General features: G+C 36.6%; 3 protein-coding genes across 16 annotated transcripts in view; 2 read left to right on the top strand and 1 right to left on the bottom strand.

Moving 5' to 3' along the window:
- The first annotated feature begins 31 nt into the window (after positions 1-31).
- Positions 32-19120, top strand: MTF2 (metal response element binding transcription factor 2). Of its 14 annotated transcripts, none has more exons than XM_087891117.1 (18): positions 35-458; positions 1016-1048; positions 2292-2394; positions 3817-4015; positions 4107-4188; positions 4712-4807; positions 5458-5558; positions 5655-5803; positions 6556-6651; positions 7185-7253; positions 7840-7963; positions 8904-8971; positions 9276-9446; positions 11886-11994; positions 12147-12205; positions 13085-13189; positions 14239-14489; positions 16476-16960. In XM_087891117.1, the coding sequence occupies exons 3-18, from the start codon at positions 2363-2365 to the stop codon at positions 16490-16492; spliced, it is 1728 nt and encodes a 575-aa protein (XP_087747243.1). In that variant the 5' UTR covers positions 35-458; positions 1016-1048; positions 2292-2362; the 3' UTR covers positions 16493-16960. The 14 variants fall into 14 exon arrangements, with proteins under 14 accessions (XP_034293216.1, XP_034293217.1, XP_034293210.1 ...); XM_087891115.1 differs by lacking the exon at positions 16476-16960 and adding an exon at positions 17097-19120 and having other exon boundaries at positions 50-458; positions 2328-2394; XM_087891118.1 differs by having other exon boundaries at positions 50-458; positions 2328-2394.
- TMED5 (transmembrane p24 trafficking protein 5) lies at positions 19050-27797 on the bottom strand. The gene is made up of 4 exons (XM_034437318.3): positions 27305-27797; positions 25149-25246; positions 24366-24540; positions 19050-23322 (listed from the first exon to the last, which is right to left on the bottom strand). Exons 1-4 carry the CDS (start codon positions 27497-27499, stop codon positions 23104-23106), a joined length of 687 nt encoding a protein of 228 aa, XP_034293209.1. The 5' UTR covers positions 27500-27797; the 3' UTR covers positions 19050-23103.
- Positions 27777-27989, top strand: part of CCDC18 (coiled-coil domain containing 18) — a 39753-nt gene continuing 39540 nt past the window's right edge. Inside the window, exon 1 of the mRNA XM_034437313.3 lies at positions 27777-27985. The gene's annotated coding sequence lies outside the window, so the exon portion shown is untranslated. The remainder of the gene's footprint in view (positions 27986-27989) is intronic.

The following is a 27989-nucleotide window of genomic DNA, read 5'->3' as shown; positions in this document are numbered from 1 at the left end:
GATACCCTTCCGCGGGCGGGCTCGCCTCTTCACTGCCGCGGAGGGAGAAGACGAACGGAGCGCTGATTCGACGCGGCCGGCCCGGCTTGAGGGGATTGTACCGTTTGGAAGGGAGGGGAGGGGAGGAGGAGGAGGAGGGGCTGCTTCTGCTGCCGCTGCCGCCGACGTCGCCGCCGAAGCAGCTCCTTTGTGTTTCCCACAATGCACCAGCTTCTCCTCCGCGGGAAAGCAAAATGGCGAAGGGTTGTTGTGGAGCCGGGCTGCCCGTGAGGCTGCCTCGGGCTTGAGCCCCCTTGTTGGCTTCCCTTCCTCTCCTCCCCCTTCCCCCCGCGCGGGTTTGCCCTTTCGAAGGGCGGCGAGAAAGCCCGGCCGAAAAGCGGCTTCTGGGGCTAGAGCGCATCGAGCGCCATTGATTTCCCTGCATGAAGCGAGTGGCCCAACTGGAGAGACCGAATGAGGTGAGCGAGAGGAAGGAGGCTCAAGGGAGGAGATCAGCGATCTATTATGGATCGCGGGGGTCGGGATGGTGGGAGGCAAGAGGATGGGAAGGGAAAGCGGCTCTCTCCCGTTTCCCGGCTTTTTTTTTTTTTGGGATCCCGCCATCTATTGATTTTGAAAGGGGAAAGAAAACAACGTTACAACATTTCCGCTCTCCCGGTCGGTTGACGTTGCGGGAAAGGGGACGGAGAGAAATGGCCGAGTTTTGTATAAGGAGGGAGATGTGGGGTGGGTGGGTGTGGGCATCTCTTGCGCTGCAACATGAACCGTAGCTGGGGTTGGCTATACGTGTGTGTGTGTGTACACAAACACACACATATATAAATAAAATAATACATAAATATATATATATAGGGGCGTCTGGGTGTCCTAGGCAAGCCAAACAAAGGCGAGAATCTTCGCTAGTGATCATATAATATATCTATATCTATAAATAAATCATTGAGGAAGTTCTGCATTGCCATAATTTCGGTCTGCAAATGGGACTCGAAATCATCTTTTTCGTTTTTGTTTCCAGGGTCGATAAAAAGAGGTCGTTCCAAAAGAAGGGGTTGGTAAATTTGTTGCTATACTAATAATGCCAGTATATTAGTTCTCGTTATTTTATGTATGATTTATTAACCGATAATTACCTTATTAATTATTTACCTAATTAATAAATGGGACCTAGGGTTAAAGATTTTGCAGCACTGTTCCCCTAGACAGAATTTTATATATTTTTTTCAGTTCAGACAGCTTCTCTTTTTTTCCCCCCCTCTCTCCTGCTTTATGTTGTACAACTGCTATATGTACCCCTTTGTGTGTGTTTTCACAGTTTGTTTAACATAATTAATGAATTAACTTTTTAAGTTTACACAGTATATTGAAATATGATCCATCAAGTGGGATTACACCTCATTTTAAAACATATTTTAAAAATTGACCAAAATTAAAACGAATCAAGCTTTAGCACATTGTACAAAGACAGTTGCTGCCTTTGTAACTGATCTAGTTAAATGTGTTATGGGAAAAGGGTCTATGAGTCAAAAGAAAAAAGGTTTGGTAGTACTGATAAATGAAAAGGCAGCTTTGATCTTGTACAGTGGGGGAGGGGGTAAACAACCTGAGGCCACCTGGAGCCCCTGAGGCTTTCAGTACAGTCCCTAGCACTCTCTTGAACTGTTTTTTTTTAAAAAAATAGAATTTTTAATTACACGGGGAATAACCATGCTGACTATATTTTTTAAATGTTAAATTGAATATTTTGTTTTCATCCTGGCCACCTGTGCTTTGTACTATAGTCCTCAGCACTTCACACACATAAGATCAAATGTGGCTTTTGATTCCCCACCCCCAAAGCTGCATTTCTTTAATGTAATGAGTTGTATATTTTCAATTTGCTTATACACTATCCTTTCAAATTGCATTTGAATAGTAGTGTACTGTTAATGTCAACATTAACAACTACAATGATATATTAGGAACCCTAAATCTGTGATAGATTACTGAAAAAATATAAAACTGATAAAATGTGCAAAAAAGGCATAACCTCTCCCCAGAGCAATTACTCTGTGATGAAAGAGTATAATATTTGATGATTCTTAGCTTTAAAATGTTTAGGGAGAGCATTATTTATTTGCAGGATGTGTGTGTTTTGCTTATTATTCCATTTCCTATTTTTTCTTGTTTCCTGGCAAAGCTGTTTATACCTTTTAACAGCATTGTTGTTGCTGTTAAAAGAGCTTGTTACCTTTGCTCTTGCTCCTTTCAGTATTTGTGGAGTGTTAGCCAAGTGACATCATTTTTCATATTAGGAAATTGGAGTTCTCACCATTCACAACTATTCCTAGGCAGTCAAAATAGGTCTTGAAATTCCAGTCAAGAAATGTGGATAGAAAGAACTGGAATTCCACAAATGTAAGTAAATAAATTACAGTAAGCTTGACCAGAATTTTAATCATTGTTTAATTGGGACTGAGCTTATGGGGAATGGAAGAAGTGGGAAAGAGAAATCTGACTGAATAATTGAGACATACTGATGATATGTTAAAAGTGAATAATGTATGGCAGCCAGGTATAAGTCTGTCATTGCTAACTACCACACTTAATAAAGACATTGCTTCTGCTCCTGTTTCGCTTTGCCTAACTGTCACCTGAGTGTTTCACCTGTCCTTTTCTCTCTCTCTCTCTACCTCCCTCCCTCGCTCTCCCTCCCTCTCTCTCTCTCCCTCCCTCTCTCTCCCTCCCCCCTCCCTCTGTGTGTGTGTGTGTGTGTGTGTTTGCTTGCTTATTAAGATGAGTGTGCAGTTTCAGACTTCTGTTACATTGAATGTGTTCTTGCAAGAAACAAATTCAAAAAACTAATTTAGTGTGTTGTGCAATCCCCCTCTCCAAAAAAATTATAGTTATAACTTTTAGTTCAGTGTTCTGTACAAATCCAGGCAATTAGATTAACTCAGTTAATCGAGATTTAGCATTTTGTGCCAACATGGTCAATCCCTGATAATATCTCTAAAGATATACAAGATACTATTTCTCTCAGTTTAATAGCCTGTTTCTATTTTCTGTCTAATTGTGTATGAATTATTCTGTAGAAGTTTAAAGTAAGCTTATGGAATATATTTCCTGTGTTGCAAAAAGAATAGAACACTGAACTTGGCAATAACACTTTTGTTTGAATTCTTGCTTTCTGACCCTTCATCCTCAGCAAAATTAAAAAGAATCAGGGTTGTTTATTTCTCTTCATATCTTTGCAAATGCCTTAGTTATGATGTATTGTTTCAGTGTTTGTACAAGGGCTCAATGAACCAAGAGAACACTATGTTTGCATAGTGATAGAAATGATTATGGGCTGAATACTGTATTGTATGTAAAAATATGAAAACCACTTACTAGTAACCAGTTGCTGCTAAATAATTTTACATAATGTATGTTACATAGACAGGTTTTTGGTAATGGCCAAAAGTGCTTTTTCTTTTAATGCAGTATAGATTGCCCTATGCAGGTTTTAATACAGTTCAAAATGTACTGAGACAGTATCTGAGAAAACCAATATGTAAGCACATCTTTAGTAGATTAGATGAACAATGTAGAAATAATAAGCACTCAAGTCATATATTTAATTGTTAGTCTTTAGGACTATGGCATATTTCTTCAATGTATATTGAATTACAATAAATTTCCAGTTTAAAAAATTACATATTGGCTTCATCTTCTTGTCTCAGATATGTCTGGAGATTAAATATAAGTCTCACTCTCAGTTAAATTTCTTGTGGTTTGAACGTTAGCTATTAATGTTTTAGAAGTTGCTCATGTTCATTATATATGTCTATATTTTAGAGACTCTACGGGGGTGGGTAATTCAGTGGTCCACAAGCGGTCTCCTTTGCACCGAAACCAAAAACCACCAATATCCTTGACCAAACTCTCCTCACGGGATGGACAAAAATCCAAAAAGCCAGTGTGCAAATTTGAAGAAGGTCAAGATGTCCTAGCCAGATGGTCAGATGGCTTGTTTTATCTTGGAACTATCAAAAAGGTAATCCATTTTTAATTAACCTACTAGCTTAAAACGTCTTATGGCAAAATTGCAAATTGCTATTATGGCTGCAAATTTATTTTTATTTCAGATAAACAAACTTAAGCAGAGCTGCTTCGTTATATTTGAAGACAGTTCCAAGTCCTGGGTTCTCTGGAAGGACATACAAACAGGCAAGAACCTTATATCATGATGGTGATGATGATTTGATCCTTTAGTAATTAAAGTAAAACATGGGTTTACTATACTATTTCCAAACTCCTTCCAGTTGAGATTCAGAGTGCAGCAGGCATGAGGAAAGGGTTAACCATTCTTCAGCTGTCACTTATCTATAATGGTGAGTGGTAAAGAGGAAGGGGAGCTAGAAATGTAATTGATCTAAGTAGAGATGAAAATTATAAGGGGAGCAACATGCTGAATGCAAAATATGTGTGGCCCATATATAACCCAAAGACATATGAGTTGCTGGATTTATAGAATTCATAGGTCTCTTTTATAACTCATGATCTCAAATACACCAGTCAAACCCCAACTGAACTCACACTGTTCTAAGTCATGGTTCACAGACCAGAGTGGCTGAGTTCACATATTATGCAAAACAAAACCCAAATCACGTTATGTCAGGACTTAGCAATCAGTGTTCAAAATGTAAAATATATTCATTTAGTATGAAGCCATGCCTTTTTGTTGTTCTAGGAGCTACTGAAACGGGGGAAATGGTCTGTACAATATGTCAGGAGGAATATTCAGAAGCACCCAATGAAATGGTTATATGTGATAAGTGTGGTCAAGGTAATTTAAAAAAATAAGTGTAGACATTTTAAAAATGTATTAGTATATTGTGTGCAGAGGTAGTCCTCGACTTACAACTGTAATTGAGTCCATAATTACAATCATAAGTTGTGGCAGTCGGTAAGCAGGTCACCAGTACTTGATTTTGCCCAATTTTGCAACCTCCTTCGCAGCAGTTAAGCAAATACACCGGCCGTTAAGCAAATCCACTGTACCCAATGGGTGTTTTATGCCATAATCTGGAAGGTAAACACTGTTTTCTCACAAAATGTCATAAATCGTCATGTGAACACGGGGTGCTGCAAACAGCCATAAATGTGGATCAGTTGCCAAGTGTCCAAAATGCAATCACATGACCATGGGGAGTGGCCATTGGAACTTCGAAACAGGATTGTAGGTAGCTCTGGGGCGGTCTGCGTAACTTCATATGGTTGCTAAGCAATTGGCTATAAGTCAAGGACTACCTGTAAACCTAAGTGCATAGACATTTCTATTGATGCTTATTACATTTATGCCATTCTCAATGTCTCATATTGTGTTTTCGAGTATCAGGACATTTAATTTAAAATGTTTGGTTATAGGTTTTAATGTGGGAGAGGAAGATGTACATAGCTTTATATCCTCTTAAAGAGTTTTTCTTTTTAATTCAGGTTATCATCAACTGTGTCATACACCAAATATCGGTTCTAGTGTGATAGATTCAGACGATAAATGGCTCTGCCGGCAGTGTGTCTTTGCAACAACAACAAAAGTAAGTTGATTGCTTAAAAAACTAATTGCAGTTGAAAATTGATTTTTGTATGGTATTGGATACTAACATTTTCCGGTTTAATGCATTTCATTTTAGAGAGGTGGCGCGCTTAAGAAAGGACCAAATGCTAAAGCACTGCAGGTCATGAAGCAAACATTGCCTTACAATGTAGCTGACCTTGAATGGGATGCAGGCCATAAAACAAATGCCCAACAGTGTTATTGCTACTGTGGAGGTCCTGGAGAGTAAGGAGTTGACATGCTTATGAAAATATATGTTCAGTTTTTTCTATGTTCTCTTTATTTGTCAAGAATATGTGTGAGATCAAGTGTTATGTTTCATAAATATGCCATAAAACAGCTTTATTGAACATAGTACCAGGCTCTAAAATAGTACCAGGCTCTCAGAATACTTTCTATTCTTAAGTTTTTGATGTTTGTGTGGGAAAAAAATAGTTAAACTATATTCTTGGATCAAGTTTCATTGAATAAATTTGGAAGTTGGTTGGTTTAAGACATAGTGCTAAAGCATGTCAGTATTTGATTTTGGTTTAGTTTGTTGTATAAACTCTGCCTTTGTGTTATGTTCAATAAAGATGAAGTCTGCAAATGGCAGAAGTATCAATGAATGCATAGTGACCAGTTAATTGACCAGTTGCTTCAGGAGCAACTCTCATATAACTACTATTGGTGTAGCTTTCATTTTATTTTTCTTAAAGCAGCCACTTTAAGGAATGCTAACTGAGCATAACATGAAATAGGATGGCACTCCATTTTGCTATAAGTTCATGGATCAGCAAACTGCCAAATGATAACATTCCTGTCTAGTCTGTGAACTTTTATTTTTATATGACATAGTCTATTATATATATAAATGATGTGATTTTATTAGTTCTAAACTTCATAATCATGTAACCACATTTAATGCTTTTCTGCTAATTTTACTAGCAGGGTATTTACTGCATAACAATCTTTGTTTTTTCTTACTGTTAATGAAGCTGGTATTTGAAGATGCTACAGTGCTGCAAATGTAAACAGTGGTTTCATGAGGCTTGTGTGCAGTGCCTGCAAAAGCCAATGCTGTATGGTGACAGGTAATATGTTTTTCTTTCATCTTCTTTTGTGTGTTAGGTATCCCCTTTGGGAAGGACTGTATTCAGTCCTGTAGTCATATATTCTCCATGGCTGTAACTGTGATACTCTGGGCAAGATCTGTTTAATTTGTACATATTTTAATCTTTTATATTTTAAATTTTATGTCCTTTGGTATGCCTTATTTTAATTGTGATGCTTTTGACACAAACTGTGATATTTACATTGATGCATTAATAAATAAATACGCTGCTATTTCAGTGCATTGTTAGATTTATTCTATTTATGGTCTTCCCTGACTCAAGTTTTATCATAAGGATAAAAACATTTAAAAGATTGATAAGAACATAGACCCAGACTTTTCACTATTTGTTTGAAAACAATCTTTTATTTATCACTTGTTGATGTACTTTAACTATGAAAACAGATTTGGTTTTTGTAGTCTTAAATATCTTGTCAAATGAATTGTTGTCAATACAATTTAAAAGCAAATATGTTCACACACTGAATATGCTTTTTAAACTTCTTTTAAAAGGTTTTATACATTCATTTGTTCAGTTTGTAGTTCTGGACCAGAATACCTCAAACGTTTACCCTTGCAGTGGTAAGTACAACTTAAATCAATATTGGGCAAAAATATTCAGCATTTCATTGCACATCTCTGTAAAGATAGTTTTGTAGTTCCATTATTTGAATGGACTTTGCACAAGTAATTAGAATATGGATATATTATTTTTGTTATCCTCTTCCCTTCTGGTTTCATTTGAGAAAGTGAAAAACAAAATATTTAGAAAGTAGGATTTTTTTTAGTGAAATAGATCTGCATTGTTGTCAGGTGATAGTTGCAGCTGACTTGTCCTGGCCATCTCGCCTCAGCTGTCTGGATAACTCGCCATGGGACAATTCAGCACAGGATAACTCAAGAGAGGGGCAAGTAAAATTGCAGCTCACCCAGCCTTGAGGACTTCTAACCTGAGAAGGTTCAAATGTAAAGCAAGACAAGGCCCACTGCAATTCACTTATCCCTCTCTTGAATTATCCCACATTGAATTGTCCTGCAGCGAGTTGGTCAGGGTGAGTAGGTCAGGGCAAGTTGGACAGGACCATTCAGCTGCAATGAGTTAAACAGTTAAGTTCTTAAATTTAAATGTTAAAACTTACTAATTGTTATTTAAACTTCTGAATTCTAGGGTAGATATAGCACATCTATGCCTTTACAACCTAAGTGTTATTCATAAAAAGAAATATTTTGATTCAGAACTTGAACTCATGACATACATTAATGAAAATTGGGATCGACTCCATCCTGGTGAAGTAAGTTTTTGAAATATTGAAGTTGTTTATGTGTTTCTATAGTTCAAAAGATCAAACAGTTAAACTGTAGATATATTTTAATAATTGTTCAATCTATAGTAAAATTGTACTAGATGTAAAGTTTGTTTTCCTGGTTAATGTTGACATGCTTGTGAACTGTTGTTTTTGAGATTATTTCTTTTGAGTGTTTTATTTGTATTAAAAAAAAATCTTAAGATTTGAAAGTTAATGTCAGATGCAAAAGATCAGATCCACACATGAAGATCCAATTAAACATTTATTGCTACTTATGCCTATCCACAGGAATCTTCTCAACTAATGGTTAGCATTTGCTTGGCATTATATAAGGGTCAACAGAATTCAAGAGAGGTTAGCCTTAGTTTGCTTCTGGCCACATAGGGATTCTAGGCTGATCCCTCTTTTAACTGTGCCCCCAGGTTCTGCCGTTCCTACAGTTACACTTAATCCACATATTTTGTCTATTTTATATATGGTAATAAATAAAGTGTGGTCTTGTAACTGATAGAAGTTTGAATTTTAAAGCAACTTTATCTTTTTTAAATAGATTTTTTTCAATAAAAATGTTTATATATGTAGTCCTTACAATCTGTTACTTCAAAGCTACATCAAATCTCCCCAGAATATTTCAGTATTAAAACTATATCCATAAATACAAGTGATATTTAGCAGTTCAGATAGATACAGAACAATTTATTCAATGCCTTGTTTGTAGAATAATGAAGATAACTAAACTTCTGTTCCCCTCTTATTTGTTAATATACTACAGTAGGTATTTTAGAATTTTGCCCTGTTACATAAGAAATTCTAGAATGCTGCTGTGTTTTATATTTCTTTGAATTGTTAAGTATTGTTAAGTATTAGTGCTTATGGATGTTACTGCACATTTCAGTAGATTAAATCACTTCTTGATACTTTACAGCTGGCAGACACACCAAAATCTGAAAGATATGAACATGTTCTAGAGGCATTAAATGATTACAAGACCATGTAAGTCGATAAGGGTTTTATACAATTTTCTCTTTTATTTCCTTTAGTTTAATCAGATAATAGTCTAAAGTTGTTTGAAGTGTTATCTAAAAACGTGTAGCTGCAACAAAATTATTGTTTATCTAAATGTTTAAGTCAGATTTTATTCTGAGTAGAAGTTATAGGAAGGTTTACTTATGTTTTTCCCAATGTTGGCATTTGAGCAGGCTGTGAGTAGTGCCATACGTTTGTTAATAAATGGAACTGCATATCTAAAGAAATGAATTTTGTCTTCATGTTCTGCATTTAATATTTTGAAATGCAGGTTTATGTCTGGGAAGGAAATAAAGAAGAAAAAACATTTGTTCGGCTTAAGAATTCGTGTTCCTCCTTGCCCACCAAATGCTGCTTTTAAGGCTGAGAAAGAACCTGAGGGAACTTCCCATGAGTTCAAAATTAAAGGCAGAAAATCATCTAAACCTGTGCCTGATCAGAGGTAAATAGACTAAAACTGAATAAAATGACAGACCAAGCTGAAAGAATTGTATGTAGACTCCCAACAAAGACTAACTGGAAATAAGCAGAGTCCTAAAGGCTAGGGAGTCATGTTAGGCCAGGTTGAGCTTGTGCAGTTAGAATAGCATAAAGAACCAATTTGGTCTAGTAGTTAAAGCACCAGGTTAGAAACCAGGAGATTTGTTAGTTCTAATCCTGCCTTAGCCATGAAAGCTGGCTGGGTGATTTTGGGCCAGTTAGCCCAATTCACCTCACAAGGCTGTTGTTATGAGTAAAATAGCAGAAAGAAATATTATTTAAGTCTGCCACCTTGAGTTATTAAAGAAATAATGAAGGTGGGAAATAAATAGAAGATGTAATTCTAATAGCTATTGGTACTTTTGTCCTTACATACAGTACCATAAAAATGCTCAATCCAAATAGGTATTATTAAGTAGTAGTACAAAGCATATGATGTATCTATCCAGATCAAATTAGTAGTTGGCAAATACAAGCTATGTGTGATCTTAATACAGAATTGGCCAAGAGTTAAATGAGTAGTTTTGTGCAGTAAACTCAAAACCTGTCTTTATGCTTGAGCAAAATGGCTTGCTAAGATTAGATTAAAGCTTTGACTATCAACAGCAAATGGAAGGAGTATCCTGCATTGCTGGCTGTCTTCTGTAAACTGGGTATCTTCTATAAAATCAGTGGCCTACAAAATAAACTTGCTGAAATCTTGAGATAGGACAGATTGGTAGAGGAACATCAATACCCCATACTACTTCAGTAGACAAGCACATCCCAAGGACGATGAATGGAAGTGTTGTATTTTCTAGTATGAAGGAATGTTGTTTAATAAATTATTCTTAAATTTCAAGCAGTTGTGATAAATCTAATCAGTTTTTAAAAATAATTACACAATTGATTCTTGCAAATATGTGCACAGCACAAGAAGGTTGCCTCTGATCAGCATCTTTCTCAGCACTTCTGTGTTACTTTTATTTTGATGATAGTACCTGAATAATATATTGGCACTTAATTGATAGCTCCTTTGGGTTACCTATAGGGAAAGGATTGGTGCAGCCCTCCTGGTTCTACTTAATTTCTTACCAACCTTTGATAAACATTGATTGTAGTATCTGTCTGAAACATCTCTGGAGATTCGGAGTCAAGGTTACTATGTTGCATTGATTTTCCTCCTTCCTCTGGGGATGGTTCCAACTGGTAACAGTGACAGGAGAAAGTTGAACTCAAATTCTTTTTTTGTATTGCCATAGGGCTCTTTTTCTTCCTATTTAACAGGAAATTGTTGAAAAAGTTTATTTGCCAGTATTGAGTCAAGTATCATCAGTGTTTACAGGACCTAGCTGTATAGCTTGACCCTGGGCTTAACAAGAGAGATAGTTAAGGTGCTATCTCAGTGCCTAAAAGCTATGATCATCTTGGAGAAAGACTCTGGGTCAGTCCCAGCAAATAGAGTGGATGTGAGCATGCAAAACATCTGAGACTAGTGGTATTTCATCTTTCATTCTGAAGAGGGTTGTGATCTCCTGGACTGAAATAGTTCATAAACTGGAGGTTATTTCAGACTCCCAGTTTCTTCTCAGGTCTTTGTAGTGTTCCATTTTGTGCAACAGTTATGGCCTTTCCTGGACCATATACGTTAGTCACCTCTCAGTAGAATTAGTACAATTTAATCTACCTAGGGCTGTCCTTGAAGACCATCCAGAAACTACAAATGGTCCAGAATGCAGTGACACTTATACTTAAAGAGTTCTTTTGACAAGTAACATTACAAGTAACAAGTTGACAAGTAACATGAACTACACTCTTTGCCAGTTGGCTTCTAGTGCAATTCAAGAAACCAACTGGTAATTGCTTACCTTGCTTGAAACTTAAATATCTTTGGGACTCCTTTCTCACAGCAGTTGTGGCTGTTCAATAACATTTAGTGAGGAGAGCCTCCTTTGTCTTTGAAGGATTGCCATCTTCAGGGAATACATGCCTTTTTATTACTTTGTTCCCTCTCCTTTGGAATAGCACTGCAGCCAGTCTGATCAATACTGTTGGGATTTTAGGAAAGTCTTTAAGACCTGAGTGTTTAGTATAATCTTTGGGGATGTGGTATGGTAGATCATCTCTTTGCAGTTGGCAATTGGTACAGTTCTGATTACTTTTCCTCTCTGTAGTGACAGATTAGAAAGTTCTGTGGTTATAGTGCAGAAATATAAATTGAAAGTGGTTTTCTCTGCTGGTTCTAGTGGAGTGTAATTGATATTTTATTGATACCCAGTTTTTATATTTCACTTAGAGATCTATTTTTATGAACAGTCAAAAGATAAAGCATAACTAATACAATTATAAAGGGAATTTCAGAAATGAAATTGTTAATAAATACAGACCAATATTACTGTTTAAAACTAAAACTCTTTTCCAGGGAAGTCACTAATGGTGTAGAAAAAAAGGGGAAGAAAAAGTCTGTAGGTCGTCCTCCTGGCCCATATACTAGAAAAATGATTCAAAGAATGTCTGAGCCATCTATCTTGGTAAGTAGTATACAGGTTTACTTATTTAATAAAATAAGCACTACTTTATTATTTCCTTATTTAATAAAATGAATATGTTAAACTGTCTTTTTAATGTTAACAGAGAGTTGAATATTTACAGAATCTGAAAAAAATCTATCTTATTCCTTTAGGAAAAAGAACCTGTTATAGTGCCAGAATCCCCTATTTTGGATTCTCCTAGCACTACTGGGTATGTATGGGAAAATATTCATTCAGCTTTCTATTCAAACAAAGCAAACACTTCTCTCCCTCTCCCCCTTTGTGTGTGTGCACACACACATACATTCTACGTATGTGATGAAATGTAAGGGGTTTGCATTTCACTATGGTAAATAATGAAGATTAAGATAATTTGAAGAGCGATGTGATGAAAGAGACAACAAAATAAAAAAGGGAAAGGAGACAACCAGTATACAGAAAACAGAAAAGAAATGAGTGCCCTTTTGTAAAAAATATAATCTCTCATTCTGTAAATAAACATGGAGTTTTGTACGTTGGAGCAGAAACACATGCATATGGTCTGTTCATATAGTACTGTATTTTCATTCTACAGGCTTATTAGCTGCCTTGTTTAATGACTATTCGCAGTTACAATGGTGATTGAAAAAGTAACTTTACAACCAGTCCTCACATTTATGACCTTTGCGGGTTTGTAAGCAAAGGAAAACTGAAATAAGATTGGAACCAGAGTTGTGGTTTCACTTAGAGGCTGCTTTGCTTCACAAGCATTTTGCTGGTTCCAGTTGTAGTTGATAAATGAGGATTACCTGCCTTCAATTTTAACTCTTTAAAAGCTGATCTTAAATAAAAGATTGGATTGTAATTCCCTTCCCCATGCCTAATATGGGAGGAGATAATTTCAATTTAAGAACTTGTTTCATTTCAAGGTTCTGGCAATGAGATTTTAACCTGTATTTATCTTAAAACTAGAAAAACAATTATGCCACTTCTGACTGATTAAATCTGGTTTGGCCAAAATTTAATATTTGTCAATTTGATTAAGGCTAGGTTATATGAAATTGTAATATCTATGTCAATTTTTATTGTATGACACCATGATATCATTCAGAAGATCTGATGGAACTGCACACTCATCCAATACCTCAGATGTGGAATCCACAGGTGCTGCCAGTACAAAAGAAACTACCTCAAACAGTATTTCCAAGCATTACAGGTGCAGTATTTCATGTATTACAAACACACCTATATATATAGATTGGTTGTGCTGTTTTTATTTGAAGATACTTGATATGTTGAAGAATCTATACCATCTTGTGTTGTTAACATAAGAGGATTTCATTTCAAGTATGACTTTAAAATATTTGAATAGTTTTAAATTTCTACAATATGCTGATTTCTAATAACAAAAATCATGTAGTAGGAGTGTACTTCTGAATGATGTGTCTGTGTGTTTAAATAAGTTTAAACAAATTGCAGTCATGAGGATCTTTATGATAAAACTGCCAATGTTTTTCAGTAGCATCTCCAAAAGTAGGAACATAGAGAGTGGGCTATATCCACAACAGCAGATTTGGTTAGTTAGCTAGAGCCTCCAATTTGTCAAAGAAGATTGAGTCTTCCCTCCCTTTTACTTCCTTCCATGGAAGTAGTGTAGGTAGCAGCAAAATTATCATTTCCCGCTGATAGAAATTTTAGAGGCGGTTGCATTTATGAGATGCACTGGAAGAAGATCCATGTTCTTGGCAAGCTTACAAGGAATCTGCTTTTCCTCATTTTAAAAATGCTTGACAAATTTAGGAGCAAAAATCAGTTTAAAAATGGACAAGCTAAATTAGTAAATTATGCATCGGTACACTCTGGCTTCCAGTAATGTGGCTGAATGTGTCATGTCTTAAGTAACATTGCTGTGCAGTAGCAAGAATCAAGTTAGCTCCTATCAGCTGTAGTGCTAATATAAAACAAATGCTCCAGAAAAATTACTTGAGTATATATAGTGTTGTAAAAGATAAAACATACATAAAATGTCCATATGAAACAGCCCTCTACATCCTGAGAGCTAAATTGTCTCCAACAATCCATGGGTGAAATGAGGCCATAAATCTCACCAAAATCATACTGCTTTAAGTTTTGTCTCCATTTGATTCATCATTAATTGAACTTTTCTTTGCTGTATCTAACAAAGAAGACATTAAGAATAGAGTAGATTTTGTTGTGGTATTACATATTCTAAATTTTTAAATTAATATTGTATGTGCTTTGCAGTTTATCTGATTCTAGAAAAAGGACACGAACAGGAAGAACTTGGCCATCCACGATACCCCACTTAAGGAGAAGAGGACGTCTTCCACGAAAAGCACTCCAGATTCAGAACCCAGAAATTGTAAAAGAAGATGAAGGCAAAGATGACTATCAATATGATGAACTCAATACAGAGATTCTGAATAATTTGGCAGATCAGGAGTTGCAGCTTAATCATCTCAAGAACTCTATTACCAGTTACTTTGGTGCTGCAGGTAGGATAGCTTGTGGTGAAAAATACCGTGTTTTGGCACGTCGGGTTACACTTGATGGAAAAGTTCAGTATCTTGTGGAATGGGAAGGAGCAACTGCTTCCTGACTATAGTGCTAAATATTATTTCCTGCACTGCCCTTTATCTATTTATAGGCAGAGTTTATACATTGGAGTGCAGAAGGGAACCTAAATGGATATTTGTAAAAATGAAAAACCAAGTTAGCCTTAACACTTCTTGAACAGAACAATTTTTTATCACATAAGAGGCCTATGACTAAAAAAATAAGGCTAGATTCTTAATGTGCTTAAAATGAGGATCTAGACTGTGTTGGGTTGGGAATCTGGGATTTCATTTGCTTTAAAATATTCACAAGTCAAAAAAAGCCTTGTCTCTAGTGTACATTCCATGGATGTTTTTTTGTGAGTAGGGACTATTTTCTGTAAGTAGGACAAATTTTGAAAAAGATACTTGATCTTTTCTTATCCAGAAGTTTGCAAAAGACTATTTCTACTTTGACAACCCTAGATTTTCATACAGTGCAGTGTATATACTTCCTGCTGAGGACTGTAAAATATTAAAATCTTTCAAGCAAAGTGTATAAAATATATATTGAGCTTGTAAATTGCTCTGTGACTAGACTTTGTTGTCTTTTTAATATATTCTTTGCATGTGTATATATACACATACGTGTGCATGTGTATATATGTGTGATTGTGACCTATGCAATATAAATTATGGGATTGGGCAGCTTTTGACTATATATCCCATAATGTCTTTTATCAGGAATAGTTGCAGTATTTACACAGCAGCATTTCTTCTCAGGCTATATTGGGTGCTGTTGTTTGCCACATACTATAGAATATGTGTCAAATGAGTGCTGGGTATTCTGGCAGTAAGTGCAGTCATTAATGTCATAATGCTTTTAGAAAATAATTCAGGCTGCAGTTCTACACATGGGAGCCCAGTGATTTTGGAGTGCCTCTCAGGTTCACATTATCCCTCTCCTGCGCAAATGCCCACTCTTTTTGAAAAACTGATATCAATTACATGAAACCTAAAACCAAGGCTTATTATAGTTGCCTCTAATTAAATTAGTTCTAAGTGAATGGGGAGAAATTAAAAGTACATGCTCTAGTTTTTCTTGTTAAAAATACCTGGAAACAGTGCAGCTATACCAGGCCAGGTTTTTGAGATTGCAGTTCTCAACTCATTTACATTCAACTCAGAAGGATTTCTAAACATGTATAGTATTGCACTGTACAATTCCTTGAAGCAGTCTGGCTGTGCACAACCTTGCAGCATCAGTTTATGTTGGCATGGGGAACCCTAGCTGGTTGAGGCACAGTCTTGAATATTTGAGCATGAGCTCTGTAAAAAAAAAAGAATTCTAATAATTTGTGACATGTTGATTGTAAAATCACTTTCAGTTACTAAAAAACAAAAATCAGCAGGACTCACATTAACAATCCTCTTGGATGTGATGATAAGTATAGTTGGAAGAAAAGGTTTAATTACACAGGGTTAAGTATGTTGCCATTTGAAGTAACAATACTGATTTTATTACAAATTTACCTCTTCTGTTATTAGGAATAAATCAAATTTAAATGGATAACTTTATTTTACTTGTAAAATAACAAGTTTTTTTTTAACTGGGGTTAGGATTTAGGTGGATAAAGTCAGCAATGACTAGTGGAATAAAATCCGCAGGGACTCCTTTACCTTTATCTTAGGGGCTTTCCTTTACCTGAGTTTTTGATATTTTTTTTAACCAAAGAGTAAATATTTTTACTTTGAAGCTTCTTCCTTTAATTAGAGAAGGTCCATTAGACATGAGTTGCCAACAAAATAAGTTGTCACACAAAAGTTAAATAACAATTGGGGGGGGAAAGTTGTCCAATGAAATACTGCTCTGCTCTTATTTATATGATTTGAAAAACAAAAATACTGTTAGGATTATCAACGAAAAATATTTACCATCTTTTACAGAGCCAAAGGAAGAATAAATAAAATGCATTGCCCGGTGCTTGTGATTTTTCAGAAAATTTAGTTGAACAAAGGTGAAAATTAAAATTTACTTCCGCTTGCCTTCACTAAAAATGTGGGTCTCTTCCATTTACTCAATCTCAGCTATTAAGTTGCCTTGCCTAAAGCTACAATATTTTCATAAGAACAGGTTACTTTTTAAATGTTGGTCTTTTGAAATAATGCAAAATGTAGTTTTGTTGTAATTTACAACCAGTTTTTAAATTTTCTTTTTCTGCAATTTTTGTAATTCACATTGAACACCAGCAGTATTTGCAGTAGGGCTTCCATGCAAGATCACTATTGGAATCTGGTAGGGGAGAGAATGTGATAAACTATCAGTTTAATTGTGGATGTGTGTTTTCATTTTGTCATGGTGGTTGACATGTTTGTATTGCTGGAACTGTTTTCTAGAATTCAAATTCAACATTAAATGTGTGTATTTTTAAGAACTTGTTTCTAGTTGCATTTGTTAAACATGCAAAAAAAAAAAAGCTAAGCTCTCGTTTTAAGTTTCTTAAAATAAATGCTGTAGATATTTTCAGTAGATGATGGTAAAGCTAATCTTCTCTCCAATTTTTTTAGGACTGTACCGACAATGTATACTTATCATTCCCAAATTATATTATTACTACTACTACTACTAAAGTCTAGTTGGAAGCACCAAAGTATTTCCAGGTTGAAAGGATTGGACGGTGACATCACTGTTGCCCAGAAGATGCCCAGTTGGGGCTCCTTTCACACTCCATTAAGTTACCCACCAAAGTGGTACCCATTCATCCACTTACAGTTACCTGCTTTCGAACTGCTGGGTCAGCAGAAGCTGGAGCATGTGATGGGAATTCACCCCACCCCATGGTAGCAGCCTGGTCTCGAACACAAGCTTGCCAATTGTCAGCCCAGCATCCTACCCTTGTGAGCCACTATGCTCACCCCAAATTGACTGTATCAGTGCTACTTCTTTTTACATAGTGGTGTAATGACAGCCCAGTGCTAGATATTTTAAGGCAGCCTAAAAAATTATGTAGGGCCAAAAATATTTGAAAAAACAATCTTAATTAGTAAATGATAGAACATTTTAGATTAATTTTGGATTGATAAAAGTTGGTGTGTCTACTTTAGAAACATTTTAGCTTATTATTTAAATCTATCCTGCCAGGTCTCTGTAATGGTTTATGAAAATGACCTTGGGAGACAGAAGAGATGCAGTCAGGGAATGGTCAGGTAAATGACAACTGAGACTGCAACAGTAATATAGGCTGGGCAAGAAACTCAGAAGAGACCATTCCTAGTTACTTGGGTTGTAAAAGACGGGAAAAGATGTATATTCAGATTTGCAAGATTATGTTAATTTAAGCATACAATAAAATAGAATTTGTTCATCTGATATATCTTTGAGTGGGTAACATTATTTAAATAGGCTTAACTTACAGGAGAGTGCCCATTGTTAAAAATATTAATTTCAACAGAGAAAAAAATAAACATTTTATTAATAAAACAGCATGGTTAGATAATCTAAAAATAAAGACTAGTTATTAATAAAATAGCCTAATGCATGTAAAGTGCAAATACAGTGATATCCTAAATAGCTCTATGAGCCCTTGAATTACCATATTTTTCAGACTATAAGATGCTCCGGACTATAAATCCACATTAGCTTCAGAGGAGAACAAGAGAAAAAATCTGCTCAGTTCTTCACCGCCAGTTCACCACCACTGTGGCCCATTTGCTGCAGCCTGTTCACTGCAATCGGTGAATATCCGCTGCCTAGAACAGCTCATCGGTGCCACACACACACACACACACACACACACACACACACCCGGCAGCTATATTTGTTCTATAAGACACACTATTTCCACCCACTTTTGGGGGTGGGGAAGTGCGTCTTATAGTCCGAAAAATAAGGTAGGTAGGATTGTTGGGGCCACTTTTTGGAATCCAGAATGGTACCTTATAGTTAAGTACAAGTAGTCCTCATTTACTGACTGCAATTAGGATTGGCAATTCTGTTGCTAAGCAACATGGTCATAAAGTGAATCGCCACTGACCACGTTTTCCTTATGACAATTGCTCTGGCTGATTGTTAAGTGCAGTATTTCATAACCATGACTTGCAAATTCCGGTTGAAAATTAGTTACAGTCTGCAGAGTATTTATGGGACATAAACAGTCAGGCATAGAGTGTCTAGGGGCAAGTTTTACTCTGCTTTTTGTGGGGGAGCAGTTTTACTCTGCTTTTTTGTACTGTAATTTTGAATAAGTTTTTAAAGGTTCTGTACTTTAAACAATAGCAAAAAATTGCACCCAAGGTGCAAAGACTCTGAATGTTTCCTTCTATTTTCCTCTGTCATTTTCAGTGTTAGAGATTCTTATCTTGCTCTTGTAAAAGAGAGCAAAATAGGTGGGAGAAACACAAGAGAGAAAAGACTGAGGGGGTATCTTACTCTATTTCTCTAACATTCATACATTGCCTGGGGAAGAAGGATGTGCACTCCGTGCACGTAAATGGGAAAAATCACTGAAATAAAATACATAATTGATTTAATATTCCTTTATTGGTTTTTCTCACAATCACATTTGCGCCTCAATAAAAATCTATATTTTGTATTTTGTTTTGTTTGCAGAATGTTTATTCCTGAGCTCTGTTAAATTGTATCATACAAAACATACGACAAAGTAAACTTATCAAAACAACTCAGTTAAGCAATGTTTATCGATTTAAGGTTGTTGTTGCAATGTTAACACTGCAAAGGACAGAGCAAGTTGTAGCTAAATATAGAGGTAGAAAGCTAGTCACAGCTTTGTTTTGTACAAAACGTTATACAATACCTTTACCAGTGCTATAGCTATTACAGCCATTTTTTTCTGAATTCCAAGACCATTGGAAGTACCATGTTTGTTTCAATTGCAAGATTAATAATATGGAAATAAAATTCAGTTTTCCTTACTTACATATATGTTAATAGGTATATATAATGCTTGCATTTTGTTCCTTAAATAATCAGTTCTAACATTTATTTGCCGATAGTAGTATTCTGTAGATGATATAATGAAGTTTTCATGTAATATGCTATAGTATCCGGACACTTGGGTATAGGTGCTCATGCTCACCCCAAAATCTTATTAATAGGTCAACCTGTTGTATGAATGGAAGATTAAATAGTGGAAACATTCATTATAGCTGTACTATTTCTCATCAACTGATATGCTTTTGTTTACATAGAAGAAAACCACTTAATTGTGAGACAACCTCACAGCATTCTAGAATGTTTCTCAACTCTGATTTAGTCCTCAGCTGTTTCAATTTACTGGGTATATTAATGGAATAATTCATTAAACAAAGTTTTATGGGTTATATTGATCCTGTGAGATTGAAGAATTAATTATATACATTTTTTGAAAAGTTTTATGGCCTGTTACGCAATATATCGTAAGTTAAAGAATAATTTAAGTATCCGAATTGGTAGAATTACGGATATGGAGTATGCCTTGCATTCAAATTAGCACTGAGCAGAATACTGATACACAACAATTTGGTGAGCATATACAGACATTGCTCGACCTACAACAGTTCGTTTAGTGACCGCTCAAATTTACAATGGCATTGAAAAAGTAACTAATGACCAGTTTACTTGTGACCATAGTCACATGATCAAAATTCAGCCGCTTGGCAACTGACTCATATTTATGACGGTTGCAGAGACCTAGGGTCATGTGATCACCTTTTGCAACCTTAATGGGGAAGCCAGATTCATTTAACCGTGTTCCTAACTTAACTGCAGTGATTCACTTTACGATTGTTGTAAGAAATGTTGCAAAGTGGGGCAAAACTCACTTAACTGTCTCGCTTAGCAACAGAAATTTAGGGCTCAAAGTTGCAAAGTTGACTTGCTTCTGAGTTACGCTTTTTAGAATCATTCTTCCCATTGGTATAATTTAATTCACAAAGTTAAAAATCATTCTGATGTGTTTTTAAAAGAATACACCTCACTTTTGGCCTACAACAAATGTGGGAAAGAACTTTAGGAAAACCAATTCAGCTGAACTGAAGTTATTTTAAAAGGCAACATTTCATACCATCCAATGATGTTACTTGGTTTCTGCCTTTGCATGCATGTGTATGTATAACAAACACACACACATACATAAACAGAATGATGAAATCAAATACCCATTTCCATTCTGCTACTATTCTAGTATCAAGGGGGCTCAGCGGCTAAGACGCTGAGCTTGTCAATCAAAAGGTTGGCAGTTCAGCGGTTTGTATCCCTACTGCCGCGTAACGGGGTGACCTGCTGCCAACCTAGCAGTTCGAAAGCATGTAAAAAATGCAAGTAGAAAAATAGGGACCACCTTTGGTGGGAAGGTAACCATGTTCTGTGTGCCTTTGGCCTTTAGTCTTGCTGGCCACATGACCACGGAGACATCTTCGGACAGTGCTGGCTCTTCGGCTTTGAAACGGTGATGAGCACCACCCCCTTGAGTCAGCAACGACTAGCACATATGTGCGAGGGGAACCTTTACCTTACTATTCAAGTCTTAAAGTTGATTAAAATGGGAATGAATCCCTTTGTTATAATTCATGCTAAAACAGGACTATTCTATACCCAATTCCTCAGGGGCAAATTTGTACCAGAACTGGAAACAGAACACTTGTTTATCATTTACCCATGATCTACAGCAAGGGTCCCAATAGGAACGGGACCACGCAAGCAGTGGGCAAGTGAGTGAAGCTTCATCTGCACGGGATCTAGGTTGCGCGCGAAACCATCCATCCCCCCAGTTCATGGAAAAATGATCTTCCATGAAACCGGTCCCTGGTGCCAGAAAGATTGGGGACCACTTGATCTACAGTAATAATTGTAACTTTGTGAATGGACCAAAATTTCAGTCCTTATAATGTTCAAATAATTCAAGAGTAGTACATATGTCTGAGCATTATAAAGGGAGAACATTGTAATGATAAAGATAGCCATGTTTATGATTTCTTAAAATGATAAATTTGCATAGAGAAGCTTCCAAAGTCAACCAATTAAACTAAATAATGAATTCTGATATTCAATATGTATATTAAACCTGTGCACACTTCAAAAATGATTTTAGTGTTTCACAGCTCAATACCATTCTGTTCTTTAAAGCAACACACCTTTTTTCAGGCTTTCATGACAGCATGAAAAATGTTTCCGTAAACGTTTGTGTTAATTTTATTGAGTGTGATTCTTAAACCAGCAGCATCTTCCAGGATGCTAGTAGACCTAATGCACATTAATATTATGTTAAGATTAATAATATTAACTCAACATACTGTATTTTTCAGAGTATAAGATGCACCAGAGTATAAGACGCAGCTTAGTTTTTGGGGAGGAAAATAGGGGGAAAAAATCTGCCTACCAGGTATTCATCTGGCCAGTGTCCTTAGGCTTGGGGTATCCCCTGCTTGGGGATAAAAAACAGCTTCTAAAGCACAACTGATCTTTGGAGAGAAAAGCAATGAGAAAAGCAGGCAAATCATGGAGATTGCTTCACTCGCTAGCGCCTCTTTAGGGACCGCTTCACTTGCTAGTGCCTAGTTATGGCTGAAAAAAAGCTTCATTCAGAGTATAAGATTTTCAGCCTCTTTTAGGAGGGAAAAAAGTGTGTCTTATATTCCGAAAAATACGGGTTGTTATTTCCAGGCATTCTAGAGTTACGAGGGGTCCTTGATGCTCTCCGAGTTAGGTTGTTTTTTTGCAGACATTTCATTATCCAAACTAGGTAACCATGACTAGCATTGATGTTACCTAATTTGGGTAATGAAACATCTGCAAGAAAACAACCAAACTCAGAGAGCATCAAGGACCCCTCATTTCAATCCTGATTACAAATACTCTCCTTTATTGGGTCTCCAAAGTTAAAATTCTACATAAAAATTTGAGAAGAAAAGTGAGTTTTCATTACATAATTAAGTATGGTATTTGAACAAATGTTTCTTTTAGGACTTATATAGTTTGCATTTTGAATTATTACAAAGATTGATTCACTATATTGACTTCTGAATTTGGACCCAAGTAGCTGATACTACTGAACCAATACAACTTTGCTGTATAGACTTAGTGACTTGGATTTTATTCCACCTGTTGACTATTAATGTCTGTGAACTGCTGGAGTTTGGAACAAGTGCCTTTCAAACATTCATTTTGAAAATGTCTTAGTACAAATAAATCACAAGGAGCTTTACTTTAACAGAGAATCTAATAGTAGGCTTATTTTCAGCATTTCTACTCGACTCTGGTCATTAAATACTGAAAACACATCTTTATAAGGTTATGAAACAAATCATTTACTTTTTAAAAAAAGTTAGGCAAAAAGTATAGACATAATTACAAATGTTAAAAAACTGGCATTGCTCCAGTATTCTGTGCAAGACAAATGGCATCAGAGACAAATTATGCACCAAGTTAGAGAAAAGCCACTCTGTTCGTAATTTTGTAAAAATCGTATGTGAAGGTTATTATCCATTCCAAACAGCTGAGAAGTAATAGCCATCTTTTTTTCTTAATCAGTGTATTGCAAATCCCCTTATTTATTGCTTTAAATGAAACCCTCTTGTGTTAAGTTCTAGTTTTCCTTTTATCTTCAAAAAGACTCTTCAACATGTACACCTGAACAGCTGATACTATAATCATTACTGCCAGGTTGACCATGGACCAGAAGTTTACCCTGTCATAATTGCTTTCTTGTATATTTCTATCACGAGCTTCAAATGCTTTGAGCAGGTTTTGAATCTGAATACTTTTGCCAAGTCGAGCCTTCACACTGTTGACAGATTCCTAGTAAAAAAACACAAACAACCAAAGTTTTAAAACCAAATATTTTTAAAGAAAAAAATAGAACAAAGACAAATCTGAAAATTACTCCTAGTGTTGACACTGTGAGATCATGCTCCATCCCTCCTTTCCGTAGGCCATTGTTCCTAGCTCCAATGTTCTGGTCAAGAAATCTTTTATTCACATAGGCAGCTGAAAGGGCTCTTTTCATATACTATATACCGGTACTACTAAAATATTGGAAGACCACAAATCATGCTCTTTCAGCCAGAGATATTCAGCTAAAAATTCCTTTGATCTCAATGTTCTCTAAGATGAATATGTTTTTTTTAAAAAAAATTAGCACTCACAATACTCCTGATACTCCAGCTTTATGTTTGTAAATACAGGTAGTCCTCGACTAATGACCTCCAATTGAACCCAAAATTTATGTTGCTAAGTGAGAAATTAGTTAAATGAGTTTTGCCCCAATTTATGATTTTTCTTGCCACATTTGTTAAGCGAATCACTGTAGTTGTTGTTAGTAACATGGTTGTTAAGTGAATCAGGCTTCCTCATTGACTTTGCTTGTCAGAAGGTTGCAAAAGATGATCACATGAACTCAGGACACTACAACCGTCATAAATATGAACCAGTTGTCAAACATCTGAATGTAAATCACATGACTGTAGGGATGCTGCAACAGTCATAAGTGTGAAAAATGGCCATAAGTCACTTTTTTCAGTGTCGTCATACCTTCAGTCACTAAATGAACTGATGTAAGTCGAGGACTACTTGTATACTATTCCAGTGTTGCTATTCCAAGTACGTAAACCCTCTTTATCTCATTCTTCCATCACAGAGAAAAACAAGTTTTCAAAACATTCTGAATTTGAAACATTTTGAATCCTAATAAAAAATGCCAATACTGTATTACATGAAATAAATGTTAATATAATCAATAGGGATAGATGTACAATAGCTGCTCCAATTTTGATTCACTGAAAAAGAACAAACACATTTTAAGTACCAGCAGTCATACATTCTACAAGAGCTATGTTACATACCAGAATATCTTCTAACTTCATATCCAGAAGCTCTGTTCCTGTTGCATATTTTTCCCAATCTTCTTCTTCTTCTCCCATGTTATCTAAGATCAGTTCAAAGAAAATCACTTTCTCTGATAGGGTGCTAAATGTGTTGTCAAAGCAGAACATGTAATCACCTTCCTCTGTCTCCACTCTGTTAACATAAGACATTGCACTTTAATACACTGTATAGGCAGTTATATTCCTTTCAAATCCCTTAATGACAGTATTCTGAAACTTTAAAAGGATACAGGTAATGTTACATCTTCTAAACTGCTGCAGCACCTTGGGTCACTGGAAATTTGCAGGGATGCTGTGCAATACTTTAAATTGTTGAGGAAAAGAACAATACTTAACATCTGTTGGACATTGGCTTAATATTGCTGTTTCCCTCAAAAATTTAAAATATCCCATAGTATCTTTGTGAGTTCACCATTTGTTTTAAGCCATGGTTCCCAAACTGTGTCATATCACAGCATGCCATGAAAGAATTATAGAGACACTAAAGACACTGAAGCAAAAATACTTTGGGAACTTCAATCCTAGCATATTTCAGCTGCAGAAAGACAAGATTTTAAGTAATCTCTCTTTCCATAGCAGTTCCCTATACCTTGTTTCATATCTTTCAAAAAGATCTCGCCAGCTTTTAGACGATTTGGGGGAAGGGGGGATGAACACCAAGGATTGTTCAACCCTTCTGTGAATTTTCTTTTTCAAAACTCAGGATCTGCCAAGTGAGTCTTTTATCATTTTTAAACTTACGTGTGGACACCATCTGATTTTCTCTGTTCAAAAACTATGGTTTCATGTTTTGGAGATACGAGGTGAAAATCCACATCTAAACCTGCTCCGTCTAGTACCTAAGAATGCAACAAAGATAGAAATTAAACCAGTACTCATCAATTTAAGAAATTGGCAAACAAGGTTTTTATAAACCGGTCTTAAAGTGAACAAAGTGATATAACTCTGTGAACCGGACTTGGAAGCTATTGGGGACATCTAATTTATATAGCAGGGAGAACTGCAGATATAGATAATAGTATATCAAAATATTGTTTATTTATTCTATTATCTAATTATTATTTAATAGATTAGATAAACATGGCCCAAGATTTTGTGAAAGCAACAGCATTTTTAATCTAGCATTTACTTGTTCTTCACCTTATGAAGAATAATAGCAGCATTCTTCTTTATAAAAAAAACCCTGTCATTACACAAAGATATTCCATAATTGGCAACTATGCCACCCATGGCACTTAGCACCTTCTGTTTGTATAACCCAAGTCACCTTGAGATGGACGGCATATAAATTTTATATACACACATATAACCTCTCCTTCCCAATAATGAAAAGGAAATTCAAAAGAATACTAATATGGAGAGGAAATTTGAAATTAACTTTCTAGTAACCTTGAGTAGAATTGATCTACAAATTCTACAAATTCATTTGTTTTCTCATTAATAAATCATGCTCCATAAAATACAGGATAGGACAACAGCACACATAAGCAATAACCAACAGATAGTTCCATGCCACTGGAGAAGAAACTGCTCATATCCAATGTAGTCAAATTTTCATTTAATCTATTTATCTCAGTCAGTACATTTTAGGCTTATTTGGCTTTCACGATCTAAGTACGCTGCAGAATTTTGTTATGTAGACTTGTCAGTCCAAGCATCTAAAAACCAGCTTGATCAAGCTGGGTCACTGATATTTAGCTAGTCTGTTTGCTCTGTAAAACAAACACGAACTACTACATTCCCTGAACCTAGACTAGCCATAGTGTCGACATGCATGACTCTCAGTTTCCTAGGAAGCATGGCCAATAGGTTAACTAGAAGAAATGATGACACGTGTAACGTATTCATCTGGAATGTACCAAGTTGTGGAAGGCTAGATGATGGCCAGAGATGTGAATGCTTCGTTCTTTAAAATTTTGATACTGTGAATAATTTTTCCAAAGAACCTGAAGGCATAAGACAAGGAATAATGGATGGAAACTGATCAAGGAGAGATTCACCCTAGAAATAAGAAATATTCTGACAGTGAGAACAATCAACCAATGGAACAGCTTGCCTTCAGAAGTTGTGGGAGCTTCATCACTGGAAATTTTCAATAAGAGACTGGGCTGACATCTGTCAGAAACAGTTTCCTGCTTGGGCGGCGGGTGGGAGGGTGGGTTGGACTAGATGACCTACAAGATCCCTTCCAACTCTTATTCTATTCCAGTGGGTCTCAACCTTCCAAATGCCGCGACCCTTTAATACAGTTCCTCAAGTTGTGGTGACCCCCAACCATAAAATTATCCCTAAGACCATTGAAAATATGTGTTTTCCGATGGTCTTAGACGACCCCTGTGAAAGGGTTGTTCGACCCCCACAGGTTGAGAACCACTGTTCTATTCTGTTATATAATAAAGACGAATAGGTCCCAAACATTTGACTTGCAACTTTTAAATTAAATCCAAGACAAAAACAGAGAACCTGGCAAAAGTGATTATCTTCACATGATCACATTGCATTACTGCAGTATTAATACAAGGTTTGTGCCCTCTATTGCCATGTGAATCTGGGCACAGTGACCAAATACTTTGCGTCACTTCTTTCTGGAGCTGAAAATAAGCGTGCAAGTGTAAGAGGAAACCACAGATTTGAACTTTTTCCAGGGCAGTGTCTTTGAAGCGCATACTTCCTCTTTAGCAGGGGATCTTTTCCTTCTGCGGGTTGAATCAAAAGTTTGCTCTCTTGGCTTCTTGGATGTCTCTACCGATTCTTGGAGAAACTCGGGCACTGAACTTCAAGCTGGGCACCGAGGCGCCTATATAAAACACACCAAGCTGCCCCTTCACCCCCTCCTTTTGCTACCACGATTTCATATATAGGCGATCCCCGATCTTCCCACCACCTTCCCTCCTCACCTGGAACTCGATCTCCAACGTGGCCTCCTTCTTCATGGTCTGGAAGAAGCACTCCTTCCGGCCGGCGGGTAACGTGAAGGTGAAGTCGCTGTCTAGAGAAGCAACAAACCCCAAAACTCTAGGCGGCGGGGGAAGCAGCAGCAGCAGCAGCAACGGGACGAAGACTAGCAAACGCTGCCCGGTCGCCGTCCTCATCCTCAAAAGCTCCGCAAACGGGGCAAGTCAGGAAACCGCAAGCCGCAGATCGCAACTCGCGCCACCTCTAACGAGGGCTAGTCTCACACGCGTCGGGGCGTGCAGGGGTAGGACGGTGGGGGGGGGAGGGGGGGTTAATAAGAGAAAGAATACCCACAATACACAGCCCGAGGAGGCGGGTTGCGTTAAGAAAGACACGCCCCTTTTTAAAACGTCGGTGGATCTCTTAAAAAGGAGTTGCTTTTAAGGCCCGGGTTTGCAAGGCACGGTGGGGAATGTAGTCCAAATGAGAGAGGAGAGCGATAAGAAGGAGAGCCGCAGGACTACCACTCCCGAGGGCGCGAGGAGCCGAGGCAACGAACCAATAGACGGCGACCTCTTCCTTTTAAGCGTCTTCTATTCGCGGACTTTTTTTTTTTTTTTAAACCTTCGATCCTGCGCGGTTAGAACGAGTTGTTCCCAGCGCCCGCGAATTGAAAAGCAAAAGTAA

This window comes from Pantherophis guttatus, chromosome 3, assembly GCF_059756535.1.
Source record: "Pantherophis guttatus breed Tessera chromosome 3, ASM5975653v1, whole genome shotgun sequence".
NCBI classification, from domain to species: Eukaryota; Metazoa; Chordata; class Lepidosauria; order Squamata; family Colubridae; genus Pantherophis; species Pantherophis guttatus.
Note: the sequence above shows the minus strand (reverse complement) of the source record. Positions and strands in the feature narration are given on the sequence as shown.